The sequence below is a fragment of the Suncus etruscus genome, chromosome 2 (genome assembly GCF_024139225.1).
Source record: "Suncus etruscus isolate mSunEtr1 chromosome 2, mSunEtr1.pri.cur, whole genome shotgun sequence".
Lineage (NCBI taxonomy): Eukaryota > Metazoa > Chordata > Mammalia > Eulipotyphla > Soricidae > Suncus > Suncus etruscus.
Window position 1 is genome coordinate 53,090,152 of NC_064849.1, and position 23,291 is coordinate 53,113,442.

The window sequence follows — 23,291 nt, forward strand, 5'->3', positions numbered from 1 at the left end:
TCTAGCTAGTATAAATTATAGTGTAGTCACAGAAATCAGAATAACTAAAAGGGTTTTTTAAAATAAAAACCCTGTATGAAAATAATGTTTTTCTTAAAGCAGTAAAATTAAATTTTGTAGTTAATTTGGTAAAAAAAAATCACAACATTTTCATTTCTAACTATCTAAACTTGTGCATTTAAACGCATTGAAATTTGCATATTCAAAAATATATTCCTTGAAAATATTCTTTAGGGGAAAAATGGAACTATAAATGAAAGTGCTCTACATAGAAGAATAGAGGGAGGAATTTAGATAAATATACCAATTTCTTTATAGGCAATATTAACCTGACTTCAACTAGTGCTTATCTATAAGCTTTCTTGCTGTTTAAAGTTAAACTGAAGATTGACTAACATCTGCTTAGTTAAATAGAATAAACATCAATTTACTAATTCTAAAATTAAATCTAAAAGGATAAAAATTATTCGTAATTGCATGTTTGGCAAATAATTGACATGGCAGAGGTCTTTTGTTTGGGCTTGTTTTATTTGTTTCAGATTTAGAAAATAAAATTGTCTTCTTTACTATAGTTATTTGTTTATTTTCAGCCAATAAAGAGGACATGAATCCCAAACTACCTCCTCTTAATAGTGATATTGGCAGCAGCAGTGCTAATGTTCCTGACCTGATGGATGAGTTTATTGCAGAAAGACTTCGAAGTGGTAATGCCTCAGTAAGTGTTAATTGTTTACTGGGGCTTAGAAAGGTAGAGACACTGAAAGATATGTAATTGTCTATATATTTGTACATATCATGGTGGAAAGTATTATTAGAACAGTGTTCCTGACTAGTAAATAAAATTTGATTTAAAAATAATAGGGTATTGGGGCCAGAGTAGGTAGGACATTTTCCTTGCATATGGCTAACCTAGGTTTGATCTCCAGCATTCCATATAGTCCCCTGAGCCTGCCAGGAGTGATATCGGTGTGCAGAGTCAGGAATAAACCTTGAGCATCACTAGGTGTGATTCCATATCCAAAAAACCCTCCAAAATCCCCAACAACAACAACCACAAAAACTAACAGGAACCTGAGAGATAGTATAGTGGATAAGGCACTTGCCTTGCAAGTTCAGTTCCTGGTGACCTAGATGGATCCCCAAGTTCTTCCAGGAGTGATCGCTGAGCATAGCTGAGTGTGACCCCCAATGAGAAAATAATAAAATTAATACGGATATTATAAAATAGCCTTTCCTCAAATTTAATTGCTTTTTGAAAAACATTGTTTATATCCTTTTTTAAAAAATAAATTTTGCTTTTTGTGTCATACCTGGCATTGCCAGGGGTTACTACTGGCTCTGCACTCAGAAATTATTCCTAGCGGTGCTCCGGGGAACATATGGGATGTTGAGGATCAAAACTGGGTTAGCCACGTGCAATTACAAGACTTTTGATGAAGGTGAAAGATTGCAGTGCTCGTTTTCTCAGATTTGTGGATATAAACCACTACCTTTTTAGTCTTCCTCACTTTTCCCCTTCATCATAGCTTACCCTGATGCTTACTGTCAATCCTCAGCAGGAAAGATAGCAATATAAATTTCTGGCCTTCCTCCATGATTTGATAGCAGAAATACTGATTTAGAAATCTGTTTTAAAGATTGTTTTGTTTTTATTTTCTTGTGGGGATGTTGGTGGTGGTATCACACTCAACGATGCCCAGAAGTTGCTTCTGGCTCTTCACTCAGAAAGTACTTCTGGCAGTGCTTGGGGGACTATATGGAGTAGCAAGGATTGAACCTGGGTTGGCTGCATGTAAGGCAAGGGCCCTACTCATTGTACTGTTGCTCCAGCCCCAATTTTAAAGCTCTTAATCTTAAGTAGCAAGCTTATATCAAAATGAAAATAAAACCTATTTTGTCCCATAGAATGTGTCATTGTTAAGAAAATAATACTTTTTAAATGGCATGAAATTTGGGTTTTAGCTTTTCTTTTCTGAAATTCACCAGCTCCATGACAAATTTTATTTTTGTTTTTGAACTATACCCATCATGCTGGTTATTATCATTATTACCATTATTATTAGTATTATCATTTTTATTTTCAGTTTGCTTTTCTTGAGTGGGTAAAAAAATCTGTGGGATTATTATGATGTCTTTACCATCATCCTTTATTCCCTTTACTATGTCTTCTATTTTCTTCTTGTTCCCTGTAAATGCCTTTTTCCCCCTGCGGTGTTAATTTATAACCATTCCGTGTATCCTTTGGAGACCTAAGCATTTCAGGATAAGCACCCTTTGTTTTTTTTTTCAGTCTGTTTTAAGCAAACAATGGGAATTTAGGCACTAGTGCCTTGTAATTATGTAATTGATTACTGCGTGTTTCCTCTCTGCAGGGCTTAAATCTAAATAAGCATTTATTATGATAATTGCCTTGGGAAAAAGTTTCACACCTAATGAGAATAAAAATGGTTTAAAAAAAAAGTACTTTAAAAGTAAATATTTTTTTAATTTTTAGACTATGACAAGAAGAGGAAGTAGTCCTGGTAGCCTTGAAATTCCCAAAGATCTTCCTGATATTCTAAACAAGCAGAACCAGATGCGTCCTATTGATGACCCAGGTGTTCCCTCCGAATGGACTTCTCCTGCCAGTGCAGGGAGCAGTGATCTTATAAGCTCTGATAGCCATTCTGATTCTTTCAGCGCTTTCCAATATGATGGCCGAAAATTTGACAGCAAGTATCTTTTTCTATTTAAGCAGTCTACTTTATTGTTTGTTTATTTTTTTGCTGATTTTTATTTGGGAGAGATTTGACAAGTTGTGTTCAGGGGCTACTGGGGCCCCTCCCTAAGATTCTTTTGACAACTGGGTCTGCAGTTCAATACGAAGGCTTAAAACAGTTGTGCTTCTGAGATTCTCTGGTGCTGTTGGTTACCCGTTATCATGGTGTGGTGCTCAGGGAGGAAGGAGTGCCAGGGCTGCACACAGAAATGTCTGAAGGACTTTGTAGTTTTTTGTTTGTCTTTTTTTTTTTTTTAAAAAGCAAAACTTAGTCCAAAAATGTGGAAGAAGTTAGGATGAACTTGATATTGGGATAAAAGATGGATCTTGTGATGAATTATTGTTGTGTCATCCTACCTATGTTGGAATTACTCTTGGTAGACCTGGGTTCCAAATGAAGAAAAAGCTAAAACTTTGGGATCTGATTTGTACAGTTGGGAGATGCTTTAAAATTTTCTGACAGGGGCTGGAGACAGGATACAATGGGTAGGGTGCTTGCTTTGCACACAGCCAAACTGAATTTAATTCCTGGACCCTCAAATGATCCTCTGAGCTCTGCCAAAAAGGATCCTTTATCACAAAGTGATAAGTAAGTCTTCAGCACATGTGGTTCCCAAATAAATGAATAAAATGCTTTGATATCAGAATGGAAATATGATTCAAGAGAAAATTGTTTCTACTTTTTAAGGGCATATACCTATACCAGAAATGGACATATTTGAGAGAGCAATGTGTTACCAATTATCAGGAAATATGGATAAGAATAATGATGTTACATGTTTTTATCATTATTAATGGTAAAATTATGAGAATACGGAAATTTTTATTTTTTAAAAATGTTAACATTGTATACACTTGAGGGAGTAGTATATATGCTGATGTAGCTGTGTCTGGTAAACATTCTTAAGCCTAGCTTGTGTCCTACTCCCTGTGTTATTGCTCCAGCCCCTCCTTTGGTAAACCTTGTTTTGTAATTGAGACAAACGTTTCTTTCTATAGATTTTGGCTTTGGAGCTGATACTGGGATTGCATCCTCTGCTGATGTTGATTCAGGTTCCGGTTTTTATCAGAGTGCCGAAGAACAAGAAGTGGCTAGTCTCACTACCCTTCATATTGATTCTGAAACCAGCAGTCTAAATCAACAAGCTTTCTCTGCCGAAGTTGCTACAGTTACTGGTAAAGTTTCTTAAGGAAATGTGTTCATATATTGTTTTGTGTCACCAAATTAAAAGTTTAGAATATTATTTTAAGAAATTTTCAATATTGATATTTTTTCCTTATCATTATGTAATAACTTGGAAAATCGACCCAAAACCTGATTTTGTGGTAGGCATTATATTACAGGTATTTAAGTCATAAGATGGTAGGTTTCATCTTGTAGTGTCTCACATCACTGGGAATGATCCCTGGGGCACTGCTATTGAGATCCATGGTCTCACAAGTGTATACTCACTGGTTCACTGTAACCAAGTGTGGACAGGCCCCACAGCTAACTGTTATGCATTTTCACAACCACAAGTGAGGGGAAGAAGGAAAACTGTCATTAATCTAAGTTTATTGACTTAAAATTCATAAGAATAAGCGTCAGGATTCTCTTATTAACTCCTGAATGGTATGCAAAAAATTGGAAACAGATAATCAAACAGAAAGCCTTTTGAGGCGGCTGGAGCGAAGCTCCCTCATTTGCCTTTCATGCTGCTGGTCCAGGATGGATCCAATTTTGATCTCTAGCATCCTATATGGTCCCCCAATCCTGCCAGGAGTGATTTCTGGTGCAGAACCAGGAAAAACCCCTGAGTTCTGCTGGGTGTGGCTCCCTCTCCCTGCCAAAAAAAGAAAGCCTGTTGATATGCAAATAGTCTGTATTTTATAATTATTTTTCAGAAAATCATATTTAGGGGCCATACCTGACTCCGTATTCAGGGATCAGATTTGCTGCTGTTTGGGGGATCTATGTGTGGTGCTGGCCATCAGACTCATGTTGGCCACATACAAGACAAATGTCTCACTCACTTTAATCTGCAGATCTGCATTTTTTTTTACAGTGGCCATTTTTTATTATTGTAATACTGTCACTCATTTTCACATATACTTGTCTGAAGTAAATGCCTAGGGATGATTATAAGATGAGTATATTAAAGCTAACAGTTAGCAATAAGCAAAAGCAAAACAAAATTAATTTAAAAAAAAACTAAATAAATTAGGTATATGGAGAAAGATAAAAGGGCAAGCATTTGTCTTGCATGACCAAAGTCCTGAGTTAGATTCAAGTACAACATGACCACTGAATACTAGTTAGTATAGGCTGTAGTCCCCAACCACACTCAGATGTGACCCCAGTGGCACCCAGTAGCACTGCAGTGCCAAGCCGAGTACTTACTGTTAGTCTTGGGTGCCCAAGTAGATCTGGATGGGCCCCAAATATAAATAAATTGTAAACAACCTAAATGTTTAACAGCAAATAAAAGAATTATACATTTTCATTTCTTGAGTATTTATTGGAATAAATCTCAGCACTAAAAGGATATTCCTGTTGTTATTATATCACACTCAAGAACATGCTTTTATTACTAAACACATAGAAAATTCCATGGTGACAAAGCATATCAGTGATGATTATTTGGGGCTGAGGGTCTGCAGGGGACATCAGCTGCAAGTTGGCACTGGAAAGCTTTCCATGTAATGGATTATTGTACTGAGGTCATGTTTATAATTATAGAATTGGACACAGTTGCTAGAGCATGTAATTGTAAACTTCAAGTGGGCAAATAAAATAATAGATGTTTGACTTTATAAGCTACTGTCACAAGTTTTACTACTTTGAAACTAAAATTTAGGATAATCTAAAGAGATCATTCAGATTTGAAAGACTTGAATTTCCAAGTAAAAATATAATACCTGAATATTTTTTCACCGTAAACGAGATTCACTTGATAATCTACCATAAACAGTCGTCTTAATGTGGAGAAGAGCTGTTCTTTTGAGGAAATGGGAAGAATTTCTAAATATACTCTATGTGAATTGAAGGGATTTCCCATAAAATGTTTATTCTAGTTTTGTAAAAAAAAATTACTTAGCAAACCGTTGTGTTTTTAAAAAGATTGCAGTATACAAGAGAAATGAAACTACTTGTTTTCATGCTTTCCTTTATCAAAAATAGAGTTCCACATAAAATTTTCAAAAAATACAGTTTGCTAATTCTAGAAAAATATTTTTAGGTCTTTTTGTCTCAAGATTTTTGGATAATTTAATTTCTGAGAACTTCTAGTATATAAGACTTTCATGATGCATTAATTCAGCTGAGTAAAACTTCACATATTCAACATGCAAACTGTTCAGTACAGTAATTGTAGGGCTGAAGAGATAGTACACAGGTTTAGGCAGTTGCCTAGTATATATTGACTTCTGTTTGATCCCCAGCACTGCATATGGTCCCCAGACCCCACCAGGAACTGTCTTAAGCACAGAGCCAGGAGTAAGCCCTGAACATACTGTGTAGCCCAAAAACCAAGTCCAAAATGAGCAAACTAAAAGTGAATAATTGTATTCTATCAAAGGAGTATCAGTAATTCTAATTTTCTATAATATATTTAGAAACTACAAAATATAATGATAGTAAGAACCAAAGATAGCCTCATTTCAAAGCATAAATACTAGCTATACTTTATTACTTAAATTATTTTTTTAAAAAGTCCATTTTAGTTATTTGTATATATTGCTTTTAATAAAACTGAAAGGAATAACTTTAACCTATCTTAATAAATTTCTCAAAGCCCCTTCCCCCTTTATCGGTTGCTCAGGGGATCAAACTCAGGTCTGTCCTAGGTCAGACGCGTGCAAAGCAAACGCCCTACCACTATGTTACTGCTCCGCTTTGGTCCCTCAAAGCCTTATTTTTTGAAAATGAATCTTTTTTTTTTCTACTGAAGATATGAATCTTCCAGTTAGTGCTCAGGAGACCCAGCACCTTTCCCCTTGGTTCTTGGCTAACTGGGTCAGCAGGTCAGTGCAGAGGTCCAAGGATGTGGTGCTGCTCAGGTTTTGTAGGGCTGAGCCAACCCAGCAGTTTGCACCTGATAATGCCCAGGAACCATACAGTACGATGTCAGAGATTGAACTATGACCCTATGTAAGACATGTGCTTTATAGTATTACAGTTAGCACATGTAAGACATGTGCTTTATAGTAGTATATTTTTCTCTGGCCCTGTTAATCAGATATTTATGGCTGATTGAAGAAAATACAGTAGAGTTAGGAAAATAGATTTGTTACTGCCAAGCATTTGAATAAAAGACTAAAATCTTATTATAAACGTAGTTATTAATAATTGATGAAATTTTCATGATATTTCAACCATTTTGTTTCTTCTAGATTATAGAATTCTTCTTTTCAGTCTTTTAAATAATTTTTATGTCTTAAATGTATACCAAGTCTCAATTGAAGTATAATAGATCCCCTACAGTATTTTATAATTGAATTTAGATGGAGTACTGACCATCATTAGTAAGGTGTTCTTAGCTCTCTATATACATTCTTTGGAGAGAACACACCTGGTGGTGCTCAGGAATTACTCATAGTTCAGTGCTTGAAGTTCTTGGTAGTATTTGGAGGATTGTGGGACATTAGGGATTGAACCTGGGCCTCCTGCAAACAATGTATGTGCTATCACTCTGGCTCTAAATTTTGTATAAATCGCATGGGAAGACACAGTTGTGCAATTAAAATGATACAAATGTGTATTTCATTTACTTTGGTTTTGTTGAACTAAATAAAAGACCAAATGAGTGCAGAATTTTATTATGAAATTCAGAATATTGAAATTTTCTGCTAAAAAAAAGCTTGAAATGCAGTCAATCTTTTGATTTGCATATGTGATACTACCAGCACTATACTATGATCACCACTACTTGTTCAATAAAGAGTTAATTTATACCACAAATAATTTAGGTTCCAGACACTGTGCTAAGCACTGACAATGGCATAATCACAATGGAAATAATGATTTTTTTCTTAAGGAATATATAAGCTCTGCTGAGGATAATTTGCAACAAGCCAGGTTGTTTAGTTAATGTGACATACAGTAATTGGAGGTATAAGAGCATAGAGTCTGTTCATACAGGGCAGGGGCAGAATTAGGTTTCTTAAGCAACAAGTGTCTAAACTGCCATGTAAGAAATAAATGGAATTAAACTGAAGTCAAATAGGAATATGATTAGGGTTTCATGCAAAAATAAACATGGGAAAAAGTTCCGAGATACGATATATTTTTATTAATGTCAATACTTTTCTTTCTGTGTCTAAACTTGAAAGTACCATGGGTAGTAAGAAAGTTTCAGAAAGAGAAGAATACCACATTAAGAGGGTTGAGCTTATATTTAGCCCAACAAGACATAAAATGAATCAGTGACATGATCAAAAGATTTTTTTTTTTAGATTTTTCTGCTGCTTTATGATGAATCGTTTGGAAATAAGTCTGGGCTGGAAATTTTGAAGACTCTTATTCTAATGGGAGATTTCTAATGAGATCTAATGGGAGTTTGAATATCCCAGTAGAATCCAGAATACCAGTGGCAGATACTGGCAGAGCTGCAATTCTGCAAACCTGGATTAAGTGATATAGTGTAGCAGTGGGTGCCAGAGTTTCTCTATCACTAGGACTATTAATGAATTTAGGCATTCTTGTCACTAATGGCTCCTGTCAACTGTTACGTTAATTCTGATTTCACCATAGTACCCCGATAGCCACGTGTTCTACAATTTTGTCAACTTGTTGCCATGTCCAGTTTATAACCTGGTATATAAAAGGTTTTAATTTATCTTTTTATTGGTATTGTAAGCATTCATTGCATCTTTGGAAAAGTATGTATATAGTAATAGCATGAACTTGTGTTTACAGGTTCAGAAAGTACATCTCCAGTCCATTCTGCTCTGGGATCCAGATCACAAACACCATCTCCTTCCACACTAAATGTAGATCACATGGAACAAAGAGACCTACAGCTGGATGAGAAGCTCCACCACTCTGTTCTTCAGACACCAGATGACCTAGGTAATATTTGGAATTGAAGTTCACCATCTTTTCTTTCAGGATGTTAACATCGGAAGATCATTAGTAATGCTAGAGCAGATAGGTCACTTGCCTTGCACACAGTAGACCTGGTTCCTTTCATGGTACTCCATCTGGTTCCCCAAGGTCACCAGTAGTGATCTCTGAACACAGAAGTATGAGTAAATCTGGAGCACTGAGGGTGCAGTTCCCCCACAAAAAGATAAGGCATTTTAGGTTTAATTATGTATTTTTATATTAATTCATTTTAATTATTTTTTAAACTGTTATAATAGTTTAGATTATTTGCAGTAATGTTGACATTTGTTGTCTTGATGTCACAATCACCTCACCTCACTACCCTCAGAGTGTCCATGACCCTCAGCCATTCCCCTGAGCTACCTCCAGCCAATTTGCTCCCCAGCATCCTCCACACTGGTGCTCTCGTTTTGTACTCTAGTGTCCAGGATTTATAGTTATCATTAGGTATTTTTTGATAGATAAAAAGATATATGATAGATTGTGGTATTTAATCTTTTGGAAAGTCCTGTAGCATTTTTTATGCTTTTAAGGAATAGTATACTATGGAGATTACTACTTGATTGTAGCTAATTACATCTGGCATTAATGGTTCCATATTTTTTCTATGTTTTATTATCATTCGTTAGTATGTTTTTTTTAAATAGGCATTATTTAATTTGATATCATACTAATAGTATCTAAAGCTTGAGAAAAGTAGCTTTATCATTTACTAATGAAGCTATCAGTAGAAAAGTTAATCATTAATTTTTATTCATTTTTATTTAGCAAGTATATAAACTGAAGTTTTATTCTCTTTCTCCTCCCTCCTAAATTTATTTTAAAATTGTCCATGTGGTGTTTTTAAATTCACTTACATTGAATTTAATAATTCAGAATAATTTAATAATTCAGAATTAAAATTATTATTTAACAATTTTTATTCTTTTTTTTTGCAGTCCTTTAAAAAAAAAAAAACCTGTCATACCATCTCTCCTACCAAAGTGCTCATAGGTCTCACTCCACTATACAGGGGCTCCTCATCCACACCCATGTTGAACCCTATATTGTACCCCTCTGTCAACATCAGTTCTGCGACCCCTTCAAGGCTTAGTTTGGGATTGGTTTTGGCTTTTTTTTTTGTTTAATAATCTAATATGAGTGAGCACATCCAGGATTTATCTTTCATATTCTGTCTTAATTCACTTACCATAATTCTTCCTACTCATCCAGGTTGTTACAGATGGTAAAATTTCATCTTTTCTCATAGCTGAGTAGTGCTTCTCTGTGTATGTATGCTGCTGCACCTTCTCTGTTCACTCATTTGTCATTGGACATTTGGGTTGTTTCTGTATCTTGGCTGTTGTAAACAACTGCAGCGAACATAGGAGTATAATATTGTTAGTGCTTTGATATACTCTAGCTAGATACCTTGTGGGTGGGATTGCTGTGTGTTGCTAAGTACTTTTAGTATCTTGAAGAGCCACTAGACTTAGTTCCTAAAGGCTGCACTAGTTTACATTCCCACCATCAGCATATAAGAATCTCCCCCCCACACACACACATTTTCTTTCTTTCTTTTTTTTTTTTTTTTTTTTTTTGGTTTTTGGGCCACACCGGGTGATGCTCAGGGGTTACTCCTGGCTATGCACTCAGAAGTCGCTCCTGGCTTGGGGGACCATATGGGACACCGGAGGATTGAACCGCGGTCTGTCCAAGGCTAGTGCAGGCAAGGCAGGCACCTACCTCTAGCGCCACCGCCCGGCCCCACACACACACATTTTCACCATACTTGTTTTGAATGTTTATAGTACAGTATGTTCTCACAGTTGAAGTAAAAATATAATTGTGGTTTTGATTTTCATTGCTCTATAATAAATTATTTTTCTTTTGCTTGTTGATCATTCTGACTTTATTTTAGAGTGTATTCATCTCTTCTGTCCATCTTTTAATTTCTATGTGTTTGCGTGTGTTAGTTTCATAAGTTCTTTATACTTGAATATTAGTCCCTTGACAAATTTATTTTGTGCAGGTGTTTTTCCCATTTAGAGGGATTCTTTTTAAAAAAATTGTTGGTACTGGAGCAATAGTACAGTAGGTAGAGCATTTGCCTTGCATGCAGCTGACCAGGACTTACCTATGTCCGATCTCCAGCATCCCATATGATCCCCCAAGCCTGCTAGGAGCAATTTCTGAGCTCAGAACCAGGAGTAACCCCTGAGCTCCACTGGGTGTGGCAAAAAAAAAAGAGAAAATAAATAATCACCATGAAATACACTGGTACAGTGCTCGAGTATTTATCTCTTCACCAGTGTCCATTTCCCTCTATTTATTTCCCAGTTTCCATCCTGTCCCCAGCCCCTAATATAGTTTCTTTCCTGTCCCCCAGCCCCCCACCTGCCACTAAAGAAGACACTTTTACTTTTAATTACTTTATTTAAACACCAGGGATAAAATGTTGTTCATAATACATTTGGTTCCTCCCATCCCCACCTTGTCTTTTTTCCTTTTAGGGACTGTAGTTTGCAATACTGTTACTGAAAAGTTCTCATGCATATCACTTCACCTTTTAGTATCCAGTTCTTGTCCAGAGTGATCATTTCCACTGTTACCGTCTTTTCATTTTACTGTTCTTTTACTTTTTGTTTCACAGAAAAGTTGAGTCCCCAAAGACATTACTGAAGTCAATATTACAAAGTGCTTTGCTTGTTTTGTTTTGTTTTGTTTTGGGGCCACACCCAGTGGCACTCAGGAGTAACTCCAGATTCTGTGCTCAGAAATCACTCATGGCAGGCTTGGGTGACCATATGGGATGCTGGGGTTCGAACCCAATGTGGTGAACTACAGTTATGGAAGTGAAGGGACTACTTTGACAAAGTTAGTTTTAATTACTCTGGAGAGAGGAAGGGAATGTGGGAAGTTGAGAGGAACAGAGTAAAATGCCAGCTCCAGTGTGTGTGTGTGTGTGTGTGTGAGAGAGAGAGAGAGAGAGAGAGAGAGAGAGAGAGAGAGAGAGAGAGAGAGAGAGAGAGAGAGAGAGAGAGAGAGAGAGAGAGAGAGAGAGAAGAGAAAAGAAGAGAGAGAGAGAGAGAGAGAGAGAGAAGGGAATGTGGGTAGGTGAGAGGAACAGAATAAAATGTCGGCCCCAGCATATGTGTGTGTGTGTGTGTGTGTGTACACGTACATACGTACCTGGGGACATGGATGATGGGAAATGCCTATGGGTGAAGGGTGGTGTACATTGTAAGACTGAAACTCAATCATGAACACTTTGTAACTATGGTGTTTAAATACAAGGGGAAAAATTGGTATTGGAGGGATAGTACAGCAGCTAGAGTGCTTGCCTTGCATGCAGCCAATCTAGGTTCAATTCCTAGGATCCTATATGGTTATCTGAATACTGCTAGAAATAATTCCTGAGTACAGAGCCAGAAGTAACCCCCAAGTACCACCAGGTGTGGCTCCAAGATTAAAATTTCTTTCTTGACATTTTAAATAATCATAAATACATACCTTCTAGGTTCATCTATGTTGTTGTGTACATATAGAATATCTTCTTATCCAGTAGCTGTCATTGGGCACTTAGGTTGTTTTCAGCTCTTGACTAATTGCAAAATGTTGCTATAAACACAATGATTCATAAAGGCCCTTCAATTAATGGTATTTTTGTGTGTGTTTTATTTGATTTAATTTATGTATTTGGTTTACTTTTTGGAGAAATCTACATATTACTATGTATAATGACTGCACACATTGACATTTCCACCAACAGTGTAGAAGATTCTCATCTTTCCTTATCCTCTCCAGCACTGTTGTATCTTGTTTTGAACAGTAGGTAGTCTAACAAATATGAGGTGATACCTTAGTGATGTTAATATGCATTTTCTCAGTAACAAAAGATAGTAACACATTTCCATATTTTTGTTTTATCTAGTAGGTTTATACCAAAAGTCTATATTTTTATTTCGAAACACTAGTAACTTGTTAATAACAGTTATCATACACATTATATGCCATTAAAGAAATACTAATATGTACATAATATTAGGAATAAACTAAGTTGTCAGAAAAAGAAGATATTCATCATGAGAAATAGTTATGTTTTTCTTTATATATACTGAATAGAAAATTTAATATTTTTTAAATGAAAGATATATAGGTATATATATCTAATATGACCATGTGTTTGAGAAAGTGCTATTAAAGAATTTATTAAATAACTTATCCAATATCACATAATCACAGAAATATAAATAGTATCCATTGTTATTTATATTTGTTACTTTTTGTTTTGCCAGTAGTAATAAGCAGAATATACATACTAGTGGAGATTTTAATTTTTTTTTAAATTTTAATAAAAGCTATTTTTAGTACCATTGTGATATTCTTTAAAATAGTGAATCTTAATTATAAAATATATAAATACATTTCCTTGGAAGACTACAAACAAGCATAGGAAAGTTTTTCTAGTATCTGTCTGCCTTTCTTGATATTTTCTTTTGTTTTAGGGTCTCATCTAGCAGTGCTCAGGATTTGCTACTATCTTTCTCCTTAGGGATCATGCTTATTGGTACTAGGGAATCATATGTAGTTCCAGCTCCCTGAGATACAATATTTACTTGAATATATAGCTTTTAGTAGTTACTAGATGAAAGAGAGAATGTACTTAGAAATATGCCTTTTTATAGGTGAAAAATAATTTTTCCTTCTGATATCTGTATACTACTTTGGTAAATCTAGATAAAGTTTTATTAAATAATATTTGCCAGAGAGGAATTTAAACTAGTAAGGTTTTAAACTTAAGAAAAACTTAAACTAATGCATTTTTAACTTTTAAAAAATTCACTTGTAGATATTAAGGTTATTAGGCTCTTTTTTTGCATGTGTTTTGTGTTCTAGTCCCCAGAAAAATTACTGATGCAATGCATTATGTTCTGTTTTTCTATAGAAATCAGTGAATTTCCATCTGAATGTTGTAGTGTAATGGCAGGCGGAACTCTCACAGGATGGCATGCTGATGTTGCTACTGTAATGTGGCGAAGAATGCTAGGCATTTTGGGAGATGTCAACACTATTATGGATCCTGAAATACATGCTCAAGTTTTTGATTACCTCTGTGAACTTTGGCAGAATCTAGCCAAGGTACAAAACAGAGACAAAAAAGAGAGGTATAATGGGAGAAAGAGAGAAAAGGAAAGCAAGTATTAAGAATGAAGAAGGGACTAGAGTGACAGTACAGGAGTTAAGGCACATGCTTTGCCTATGGCTGACACTGGTTGGATCCCCCAAATACCTAATTCCCAGGTATCTCTTGGTGTTTCCCTAGAGGTCCCCAAGCACCACTGTGGAGGACCCTAATTATATCCCATATCACAGGGCTAATAGCATTATATCCTGAAATCAGTGGGAGGGGTCCCCCGTCTCCTGAACTCTGCTTAGGATACCCAGTTTGATAATGTTTTGGAGAACACTGCCATGGCTTCCTCTTACTATAAGCCATGCCTAGTATGAGGTAATTCAGCAGTATTCAAATACATAATAAGTGCTAGAAATTGGACTTGGAAATTTAAATTATTTTGCTTTCATTGTAGTTTTTAAAACATATGTTGTATTTTATTTGAAAATTGCAGATTAGAGATAACCTTGGCATTTCAACTGATAACCTGACCTCCCCTTCTCCACCAGTTTTGATTCCTCCACTGAGAATTCTTACACCTTGGCTTTTCAAGGTACGCTTACTATATAAAGTATTAACTGAAAAGTTTAATTGAATAAAAATAATGGATGATCAATCTTAACTACTGGAGAGAATTTTAGGTACCAAGAAATCTTCTAGAGTACTTAGCTGTTTAAGTAGTTTTTGAGAGTGATATAGAGAAGAGAGTAGCATAGAAAATTAATATATAGGCTGCATATTTTAGCATTTTTATAAAACAAAAGTGAAAATTATCTTTCTGATTTATGTCATTGAAAAAGGTTAAATTTATATCACACAATATGCTATGTACTTAGAGCGAGGTCTTTTAGGTGTTATTTGGCATATATGGCTATCTTCTTAAGTGAAACTGGTAATTCATAGTTACTTTGTGTTGATTTATCAATAACTTGATCAAATCAACTGAGCTAACTTGTCTACTACTGTTATCAGTTTTATGATAAAGTTCTACTAATCTTCATATTTATTTCATAAAGAAATTGGGCAAACATAGAAATATAAAACAAAGACTTTACCAGACAAATAGAAGTATTTACAAATATCTCTATGGCACTAAAACAAAGATCTTTTCATTACAGGCTACCATGTTGACTGATAAATATAAACAAGGTAAATTACATGCTTATAAACTTATTTGTAATACAATGAAAAGAAGACAAGATGTTTCTCCAAATAGAGATTTTCTAACACATTTCTACAATATAATGCACTGTGGATTACTACATATTGATCAGGTACATATATACTTTCTAATAAGTTTTTACCTTTGATTCCCAATTCTTTTTGAACTCTTGAATTTTTAAGACATAGATTTAAAATATCATCCAATTTGTGACCCCATTTATTCTCAAAACAGTTAAAAATCAAACTTGTAGTTTGGTGATTCACTTGATTATTAAATGAAATTTCTTTTTCATTTTTTCTTTTTTATAATTTTTATTTTAAGTCATGTGGCTTACATATCATTCACAGCAATATTTTAGGTACATATTAACATTGAATCAGGAGAATTTCCACCACCGAATTGTCCTCCCTCCACCTCAGCTCCTGTCTTGCCTCCCATAGCCTCCACCCTCCACCCTGGGACTGCTAGAATGAGTAGTCCCCTCCATGCCTAGCTTACTATTTAGTGATCTTTCAACTGTTTGGTCATGGTACCTCCATTATTTCCCCCTCTAATTGGGAGGCAGGACTAGATAGTTAAGGTAATTGGTTTTGTTTGAAGAAGAGAAAAGTAATAAAATGGGGTAAAAATCAAATATGGCGAACATGGCTGGAGTCGCAGTGGTCTTCAAACTATGGCCCGCGGGCCACATATTGTATTTGTATCTGTTTTGTTTCTTCATTGCAAAATAAGATATATGCAGTGTGCATAAGAATTCGTTCATAAGTTTTGTTTTTACTATAGTCAGACCCTCCAATGGTCTGAGGGTCAGTGAACTGGCCCCCTGTTTAAAAAGTTTGAGGACCCCTGTTAGAGGCTCTCATCCTCGGTTTGAGAGACGAAGGGGAAAAAGAATGTGGAACTCCACATCAGTATATAAAGAAGTACCAAATAAAATATCCAATGAGCGCTACAGCAATAAGAATAGGCATCGCATACTTACCATGGACTTGAGATAAAAAACATGACAGAGCACAAAATGAAAGAAGAGAAAAGAAGAAAGAAAAAATAAATAAAAATGGAGACAACCAGTTCAATATCCACACCAAATCAAAGAAATCGACAAAAACTAGATAAAAAAAATTATTTTGTGCTTTCTCTCTCTCTCTCTCTTTCTCTCTCTCTCTCCTCCCTTCCCTCTCTCTCTCTTCTCTTTTCTCATTTCTCTCTCTCTCTCTCTCCCCCCCTCCCTCCCTCTCCCTCTCCCTCCTCTCTTTTTCCCCCCTCCTGCATAGGCATAGTAAACATTGGGTTAGAGTCATTTGAAAAAGAATTCCCTTGGTCTAAGATATACAGGGTTTCTCCACCCTTGAAGTATATTGTATTGGGATTAACTATAGACTCTTTCTAGTTCATTTACTCTCCCGTTGGTGCTTTTGTGGTATCTGGGAGACTTCTACTCCATCCTGGGTGGTAAAATCAGGTCTCTGTATCTAGAAAGCTCCGTCTCTGCACATGTCAAGGATGGAACTTATGGTGAAGTCTTTCTTTGTGGTTCTAGAAATTCAGTTCCCTTAGTGTCATTATAGTCCGTCTTCTGTGGTTGGTGGTCTTGGTCCTTGCGTTGATCCTAGGTTGGAGCTTGGAATAGTGTCTTTCGTTATGTTACCAGAAGACCCGTTCAGTTGCTACTTACTGTCTCAGTCATACCTCTGGAATTAGAGATCATGGTGGTTATGCAGGTTGTAGGTCAAACCCTACACTAGGGTTTTTTTCTTGGTCCCAGGATACATACTGCCTGGTCATGGTTCTATCAGCCAGTCATCTGTAGATCACGATCTTGGCTTTTGCACAGACCAACGGGTGACAAGTCTTTTGATTTTGTCTGATCGTTAGCTGGTGAGGTAGGGTAACCTGCTCTTAGGTCAAGTTGTTCCCAATATTAAATGAAATTTCTTTTCCTTATACCTTCTGGTTCATTTTTTAAGAGATTGAATTGGCCTTTGCTTAGGATGAGAGGTTCTTCCTGTAATGTCTTAATATTCTAATTTTAAAGATTTTATAATCATTACTTGACAGTTTACACTTGGAACATGCATATTTTTCATCTAGTCATGCGGCATCAAAATTTTTTTCTGAGTTAACTTGTTACATTTTCTTAATACATTTTAGTAGCATAGTGACAGCTATATTCTAAAATAGTACTTTAGAGGTCTAGAATCCTGTCCATAAAACTAAAAAGTGTGGGAGATTGCATATCAAAATAATGTAAGCATTTTCTTCATAATGTGGTTAGATTTTGCTTGCAGTTCATTTAGAGAGCATTAAATTAATGTTAGAAGATATGTTTTCTTAAAAAAGAAACATTACATTAATTTAAAATAAAGTATGCTTCTTAGAAATTTGCTTTAACCTGACCTTTTGTTTATATATTATATATAAATATATATTTATACTTATAATATATAATATTTTATATGTACCTGATTGCAAATCAGCATTTTTAAATCCCCTTGAAAATGATGGGATATTTGTGGATTGTTGAGTACAATTGTTTTTAAAAAAAAGTCAGTGGAAGAGCACTTGCCCTCCATTCATGAGACACTGGGGTCAATTCCTTATCACTATCTAAATGATCATTGATTTGTCTTACTTTATTTTCTATGACTTTTTCCTTGTTTATTTTGAGGCAGGTACACTTGGCACACTTAGAGGCTATTCCTTGTTCACTGTTTAAGCATTATTCCTGGAAGTTCTTTTTTTTTTTTGGTTTTTGGGCCACACCCGGTAACACTCAGGGGTTACTCCTGGCTATGTGCTCAGAAGTTGCTCCTGGCTTGGGGGACCATATGGGACACCGGGGGATCGAACCGTGGTCCGTCCAAGGCTAGCGCAGGCAAGGCAGGCACCTTACCTTTAGCGCCACCGCCTGGCCCCATTCCTGGAAGTTCTCAGGCTCCTATATTGCTCTGGGCATTGTGGTTTTAGGGATCAAACTGGGCTCCCATATATAGACCTGAAACTCTCCAGTCCTTTGAGCTATCTTATCTGGCCCTTCAAAAAATTATTATTAATATTATTATTGATTTATTATTGGTTTATAAGCACTGTAGAATTTCAGATGATTACAACTCTATATATAACATCATAGCTACCACCAAAATTTCAGAACAAAATTAATTATTAATGACTAGAAAAAAAGAACAGAATTGGAGAGATAGCACAAGGATTATTAAACCTGCCTTGCATTGTGTGGACCCTTGGTCAATCCCAAGAGTAAGCACAGAGCTAGAGTAAACTCTTGTGTACCCCTGCGTTTGGCCCAAAAATAAGAATGAGAGGAAGGAAAAGCAAAAGGAACCTTCATTTAAGGTAAATTATTTTGAGTTAATACACCATATAATCATAAATTTCTGAAGCATAGTGAATCAGTAGCTATTTAAGAATATTACTTGGGCTGGAGCAGTGGTGCAGAACGGTAAGGGGTCTGCCTTGCCCACACTAGTCTAGGATGGAGCAAGGTTCAATCCCCCGGCATCCCATATGGTCCCCCAAGACAGGAACGATTTTTGAGCGCATAGCTAGGAGTAACGCCTGAGCATTATCAGGTGTGGCCAAAACCCCACCCCCACCCCCCCAAAGAAGAATATTACTCAGGGATAGAGAGATAATACAGAGACTAATGCACATATCTTGCATGTGGCTGACCAATTTTGATTCTTGGTACCACATGCCAAGAATCTCTGGTTATCGCCATGGAAGACCTTGTGTACTGCCTGGGTCTCCCTGAAGGTCCCCTAAACATTACTAGTATAGTATGGATAATTCTCAATACCACAGAATCCAAGCAACATTGCATGGTTGGACCTTGCACTAAACATCATCCTGGTTGAGAATTTCCAGGAGTGGTCCCCAGGCTCCTAACCACCTTTTGAGAAAACTCCAAAAAAAGAAAAGAGAAAAAAATACTCTCTTAGTGATAGAAGAGATAGCTTAAAGGGCTAGGTACTTCAGAAACTACAAAGTTCCTAACTACAAGTACTGAACTTGATCCCTGGCATCACACATTCTCCTTTACCTTCCTCAACCTTTCCTCTACCCACAATCCTCCAAATAGCCATTGGCTGTGACCCTGGAGGTCTGAACAGCACTGTATTGTCAGAGCTGAGCACCGAACCATCAGACATTTTTTTTGAAGCACTTAAAGAGAATGTTTCCTCAAAACTGCTTCAGTCTTGTGGTTCAGATGAAAAGAAAGTGCCTTGCATGCTCAGACATGGGTTTGCTCCCAAACACCACAAAAAATAAGAAGTGAAGCCTTAGTAAGACTTTATGTACAAAACAGTGCATACCTTTAGATGACTTAGATCTTTGAGCTTCACTCTGTCTCACAAATGAACTTAACATTTTTCAAACAAAGAGAATCTCTCATTGAGATATGACAGCAGATTGTGCAGCTTCAGTGATCAGACTTGATGCATGGATGCAGGTAGGTGTCAGGAGGAAATGGCCTGAATTGTTTGAACAACACATGGGCCTTATGTTTTTAAGTCTGAATCAAAGAGCTTTCCACTTTGCTTCCTGTGAAAGTACTTTATTGATGTCAGTTAGATAGATGTGTTGTAAGTTTTACTTTCCTTTCATAGATGTCATACTAACATACACTGGTAAAATAAGTCTTTTCAAATTAATCAGTATCTAATACTTGTTTGATTATGTTATACCTGTTTTAAAGGATATTGATCAGCTGATAAGCCAGATTACCTTTGATATCTTCTTTTCCCCTTTCCTTATTCCTAAGGATATTGTCAATACAATCATCAAGCATTGCTCACCTCAATTTTTTTCACTTGGTTTGCCTGGTGCCACTATGCTTATTATGGATTTTATTGTAGCAGCTGGAAGAGTGGCTTCTTCAGCTTTTCTCAATGTAAGTGTTTATTTCCTGTTTTTCCTAATATAAGTTGTAGTTTACCAAATCACTGCACAACTAAAAAGGCTATAAAGGGAGAACCTTAATAAAAAGTAGCAAATTAATGTTTGGGGAGATTCATACTTTAAATCTCATTGATTGCTTCCCTACATTAAAAACCTGTAAAGAATAAATTCTGAAGTATAGGACATAGATATGAATATATCCAAGAACTCTACAAATGATTTATACTTTATATTTGCAAATATTCTGAATGTTGATGATTTTGTAATAATCAGGACAAGCTGAACATTCACTGTAAGATGACCATGCATGCGTCCCCAAACCTACTTAGTCCTGGTCTTAGAAATGCTAGTTATAAATCAAGTTTAAAAAAAGAAAGGAGCTTACCATAAAGAGTGGTGAGTGCAGTTAGAGAAATTACTACATTAACAACTATCATGACAATGGTAGTGAAAGAAATAGAATGCCTGTCTCAAATATAGACAGGGTGTGGGGGAAGAGAGAGATGGGGCATAGGTGGTGGGAATTTGCACTGGTGAATGGGGGGGGTGTTCTTTTTATAACTAAAACCCAACTACTGTAATCATGGTACTTAAATAAAGATTTTATTTAAAAAAAGTAAAAAAAAACTTTTAAAAGCAAAAACAGTTTGAAAGTGAGAAAATATAAGAGAGGGAGCAAAAAAAAAAAGGTAATGGTCAAGAATAAAAGAGAAGAAGGAAGTAGGTAACTCAGAAATATTCTCAAATATGCTCTTTAAACTTTTCTATAGCAATGGGAAGATACCAAGTAGTTCTTCCTAACTGTAAAATATTCAATGATAGATAACAAAGGAGAACCACCAGACATTTCTTTGAAGATAGAAAAAAGCAATTAAAAAGAATATTTCCATAAAACACAGTGGCTTACATTGCTCGCAATTCAATTGTTTCTGCAAATCCATGTTCTAATACTAACAGCGGAAAATTCTTTTCACCATTGTCTCTGGATTCTCAACTCTCCCAGACATGCCCACTTGGCAGGCATGAAATAATTTACTTTATATTGCTTGTTAACAAGTATGTGGTAATGGCATTATTAAAAAAAAAAGTACAACAGGGGCCGGTGAGGTGGCGCTAGAGGTAAGGTGTCTGCCTTGTAAGCGCTAGCCAAGGAAGGACCGTGGTTCAATCCCCCGGCGTCCCATATGGTCCCCCCAAGCCAGGGGCAATTTCTGAGCGCTTAGCCAGGAGTAACCCCTGAGCATCAAACGGGTGTGGCCCCAAAAACCAAAAAAAAAAAGTACAACAAAAGAAAATTTGTTGAAATCATGCCTCGCAGTGGGATCAATTAAGTCATTTTCTAAAAGTTTTTTTTTTGTTTTGTTTTGTTTTTTTGTTTTTGGGTCACACCCGTTTGATGCTCAGGGGTTACTCCTGGCTATGCGCTCAGAAGTCGCTCCTGGCTTGGGGGGACCATATGGGACGCCGGGGGATCGAACCGCGGTCCATCCTACGCTAGCGCTTTCAAGGCAGACACCTTACCTCCAGCGCCACCTTCCCGGCCCCCATTTTCTAAAAGTTTACTAAGCTGTTGCTAGTTGATCATTCTGTTACTGGTTTTGTTAACCTGTTTGTTAGCCATAGGTGGCTTCCATGCAACTAACTTGGTGTATTCCTACTGGGATGTCAGTATTGAAAAATACTGAAGGTGTTGCACAGTCACAGATGGAGCCACACAGCCTAGGAATTCCAAGTTCTGTGGCTGATAGGTCTGAGGCTGTGAGCCATGACTATGGCTACCAGGGCTGATAGTACATAAAGGAGACAGAGGAGACAGTGAGGGAAGTCACTCTTAGTCACTCTTAGAAAGTCCTGGATATCTCTGCCACAAACTAGCATACTAGAAATTTTGTTCAGTTAGAATCTATAGATATCATTGGTAAAGAGATGAAGTTGGACCATTGGCCTGGTGGCAATTGTGGGTTACAGGTACAACTGTCATGACTTCAACAGGGAGGGGACATGACTTACACCTCTTCCCGAAGGTCCCCAGCTTTTAGCTGCAAAGCTGTTATACCCATGATTTTTATGGTGTGAGAATAAAATGAGTCTATCAAACTGGCTGATAAGTGGACATGGCCAAAGCTCTGATCTGTGGTTTTGGCTGCCAAGACTTCTGTATGTATGGAAAGGTGGGGAGTTGGGGGTGTAAGGGGGAAGGCTGCCTACACTTAATCCAACAAAGGAGATCAACTTATTTTTAATGACTAGAAACTTACCTTGATCCTTTATGCCACTGCCTTATACTTGTAAATTGAAACTTCATAGAAGTTATTAGTATAGGGAACATGTCTAATGTTGCTACTCACCTTTGAGGAGTTCAATTATAAATTCTGATTTTGTATTTATAGTGTAGCTATATGTGAATAATTGTTTTAGTTTTTGGTTTGGCGACCACATCCAGCAATTCTCAAGGCTTACTCTGGTTCTGTATTCAGGAATCACTCACTCTTGGTGGTGCTCAGGGGCCCATATGGGATGCTGGGGATCAAACCTGGGTCAGTCTTTTGCTTGTCAGTCAGCTTATCCACAGTACTATTGCTTTGGTCCCATAATGTGAATAATATTAAAACCATCTAGACCTGTTTTCTTAAAGATAGTTATTTTCATTCTAAGTAACTTTATTCATCATTATAATAATTATAACAAAAAAGTGACATTGAATTATTAGAATATATTAAAATGTGTGAATTGCTTTAAAATGAAAGTATTGAGTTAAGCTCACTCCATTAATTGCTAGTTTTTGCTTATTAATTGCTCTTAAAACCATTGAGTTTCTTGAGAATAACAGTACTTTATATGCAATGTGTAAAGGAAACCTTTATGTTTCTTCTTTTTGGAATTTTGTCTCTTATTTCATTTCCATGTGTAATCATTTTAATGCACAGGCACCTAGAGTAGAAGCGCAAGTTCTTCTGGGATCCTTGGTTTGTTTTCCCAATTTATATTGTGAATTACCTGCTCTTCATCCCAACATTCCTGATATTGCTGTGTCTCAATTCACAGATGTTAAGGTAAGAAGGGGCTCATGCTAATTCTGTGTATTTATGTGATTTTATAATCATGTTTATTTCAAAAATTTGTTTTCATTATTTTCCTTTAGAAATTACTCAGTCGTTAAAACACATTGATCAACTCTACCTTATACACAGAACCTAGGATGTACTACAGG

The 23,291-nt window shown here is 36.3% G+C and overlaps 1 protein-coding gene and 1 pseudogene across 3 annotated transcripts in view; both read left to right on the forward strand.

Moving 5' to 3' along the window:
* Window positions 1–23,291, forward strand: part of RALGAPA1 (Ral GTPase activating protein catalytic subunit alpha 1) — a 225,256-nt gene that overhangs the window by 98,493 nt on the left and 103,472 nt on the right. For all 3 annotated transcript variants that reach the window (XM_049766570.1, XM_049766571.1, XM_049766572.1), the window contains 9 exons: window positions 591–715; window positions 2,495–2,711; window positions 3,758–3,934; window positions 8,655–8,807; window positions 13,771–13,964; window positions 14,453–14,551; window positions 15,117–15,272; window positions 19,944–20,072; window positions 23,008–23,133. In XM_049766570.1, the coding sequence (XP_049622527.1) occupies window positions 591–715; window positions 2,495–2,711; window positions 3,758–3,934; window positions 8,655–8,807; window positions 13,771–13,964; window positions 14,453–14,551; window positions 15,117–15,272; window positions 19,944–20,072; window positions 23,008–23,133 (1,376 nt within the window). The remainder of the gene's footprint in view (window positions 1–590; window positions 716–2,494; window positions 2,712–3,757; window positions 3,935–8,654; window positions 8,808–13,770; window positions 13,965–14,452; window positions 14,552–15,116; window positions 15,273–19,943; window positions 20,073–23,007; window positions 23,134–23,291) is intronic.
* On the forward strand, window positions 20,314–20,438 carry LOC126002439 (uncharacterized; annotated as a pseudogene).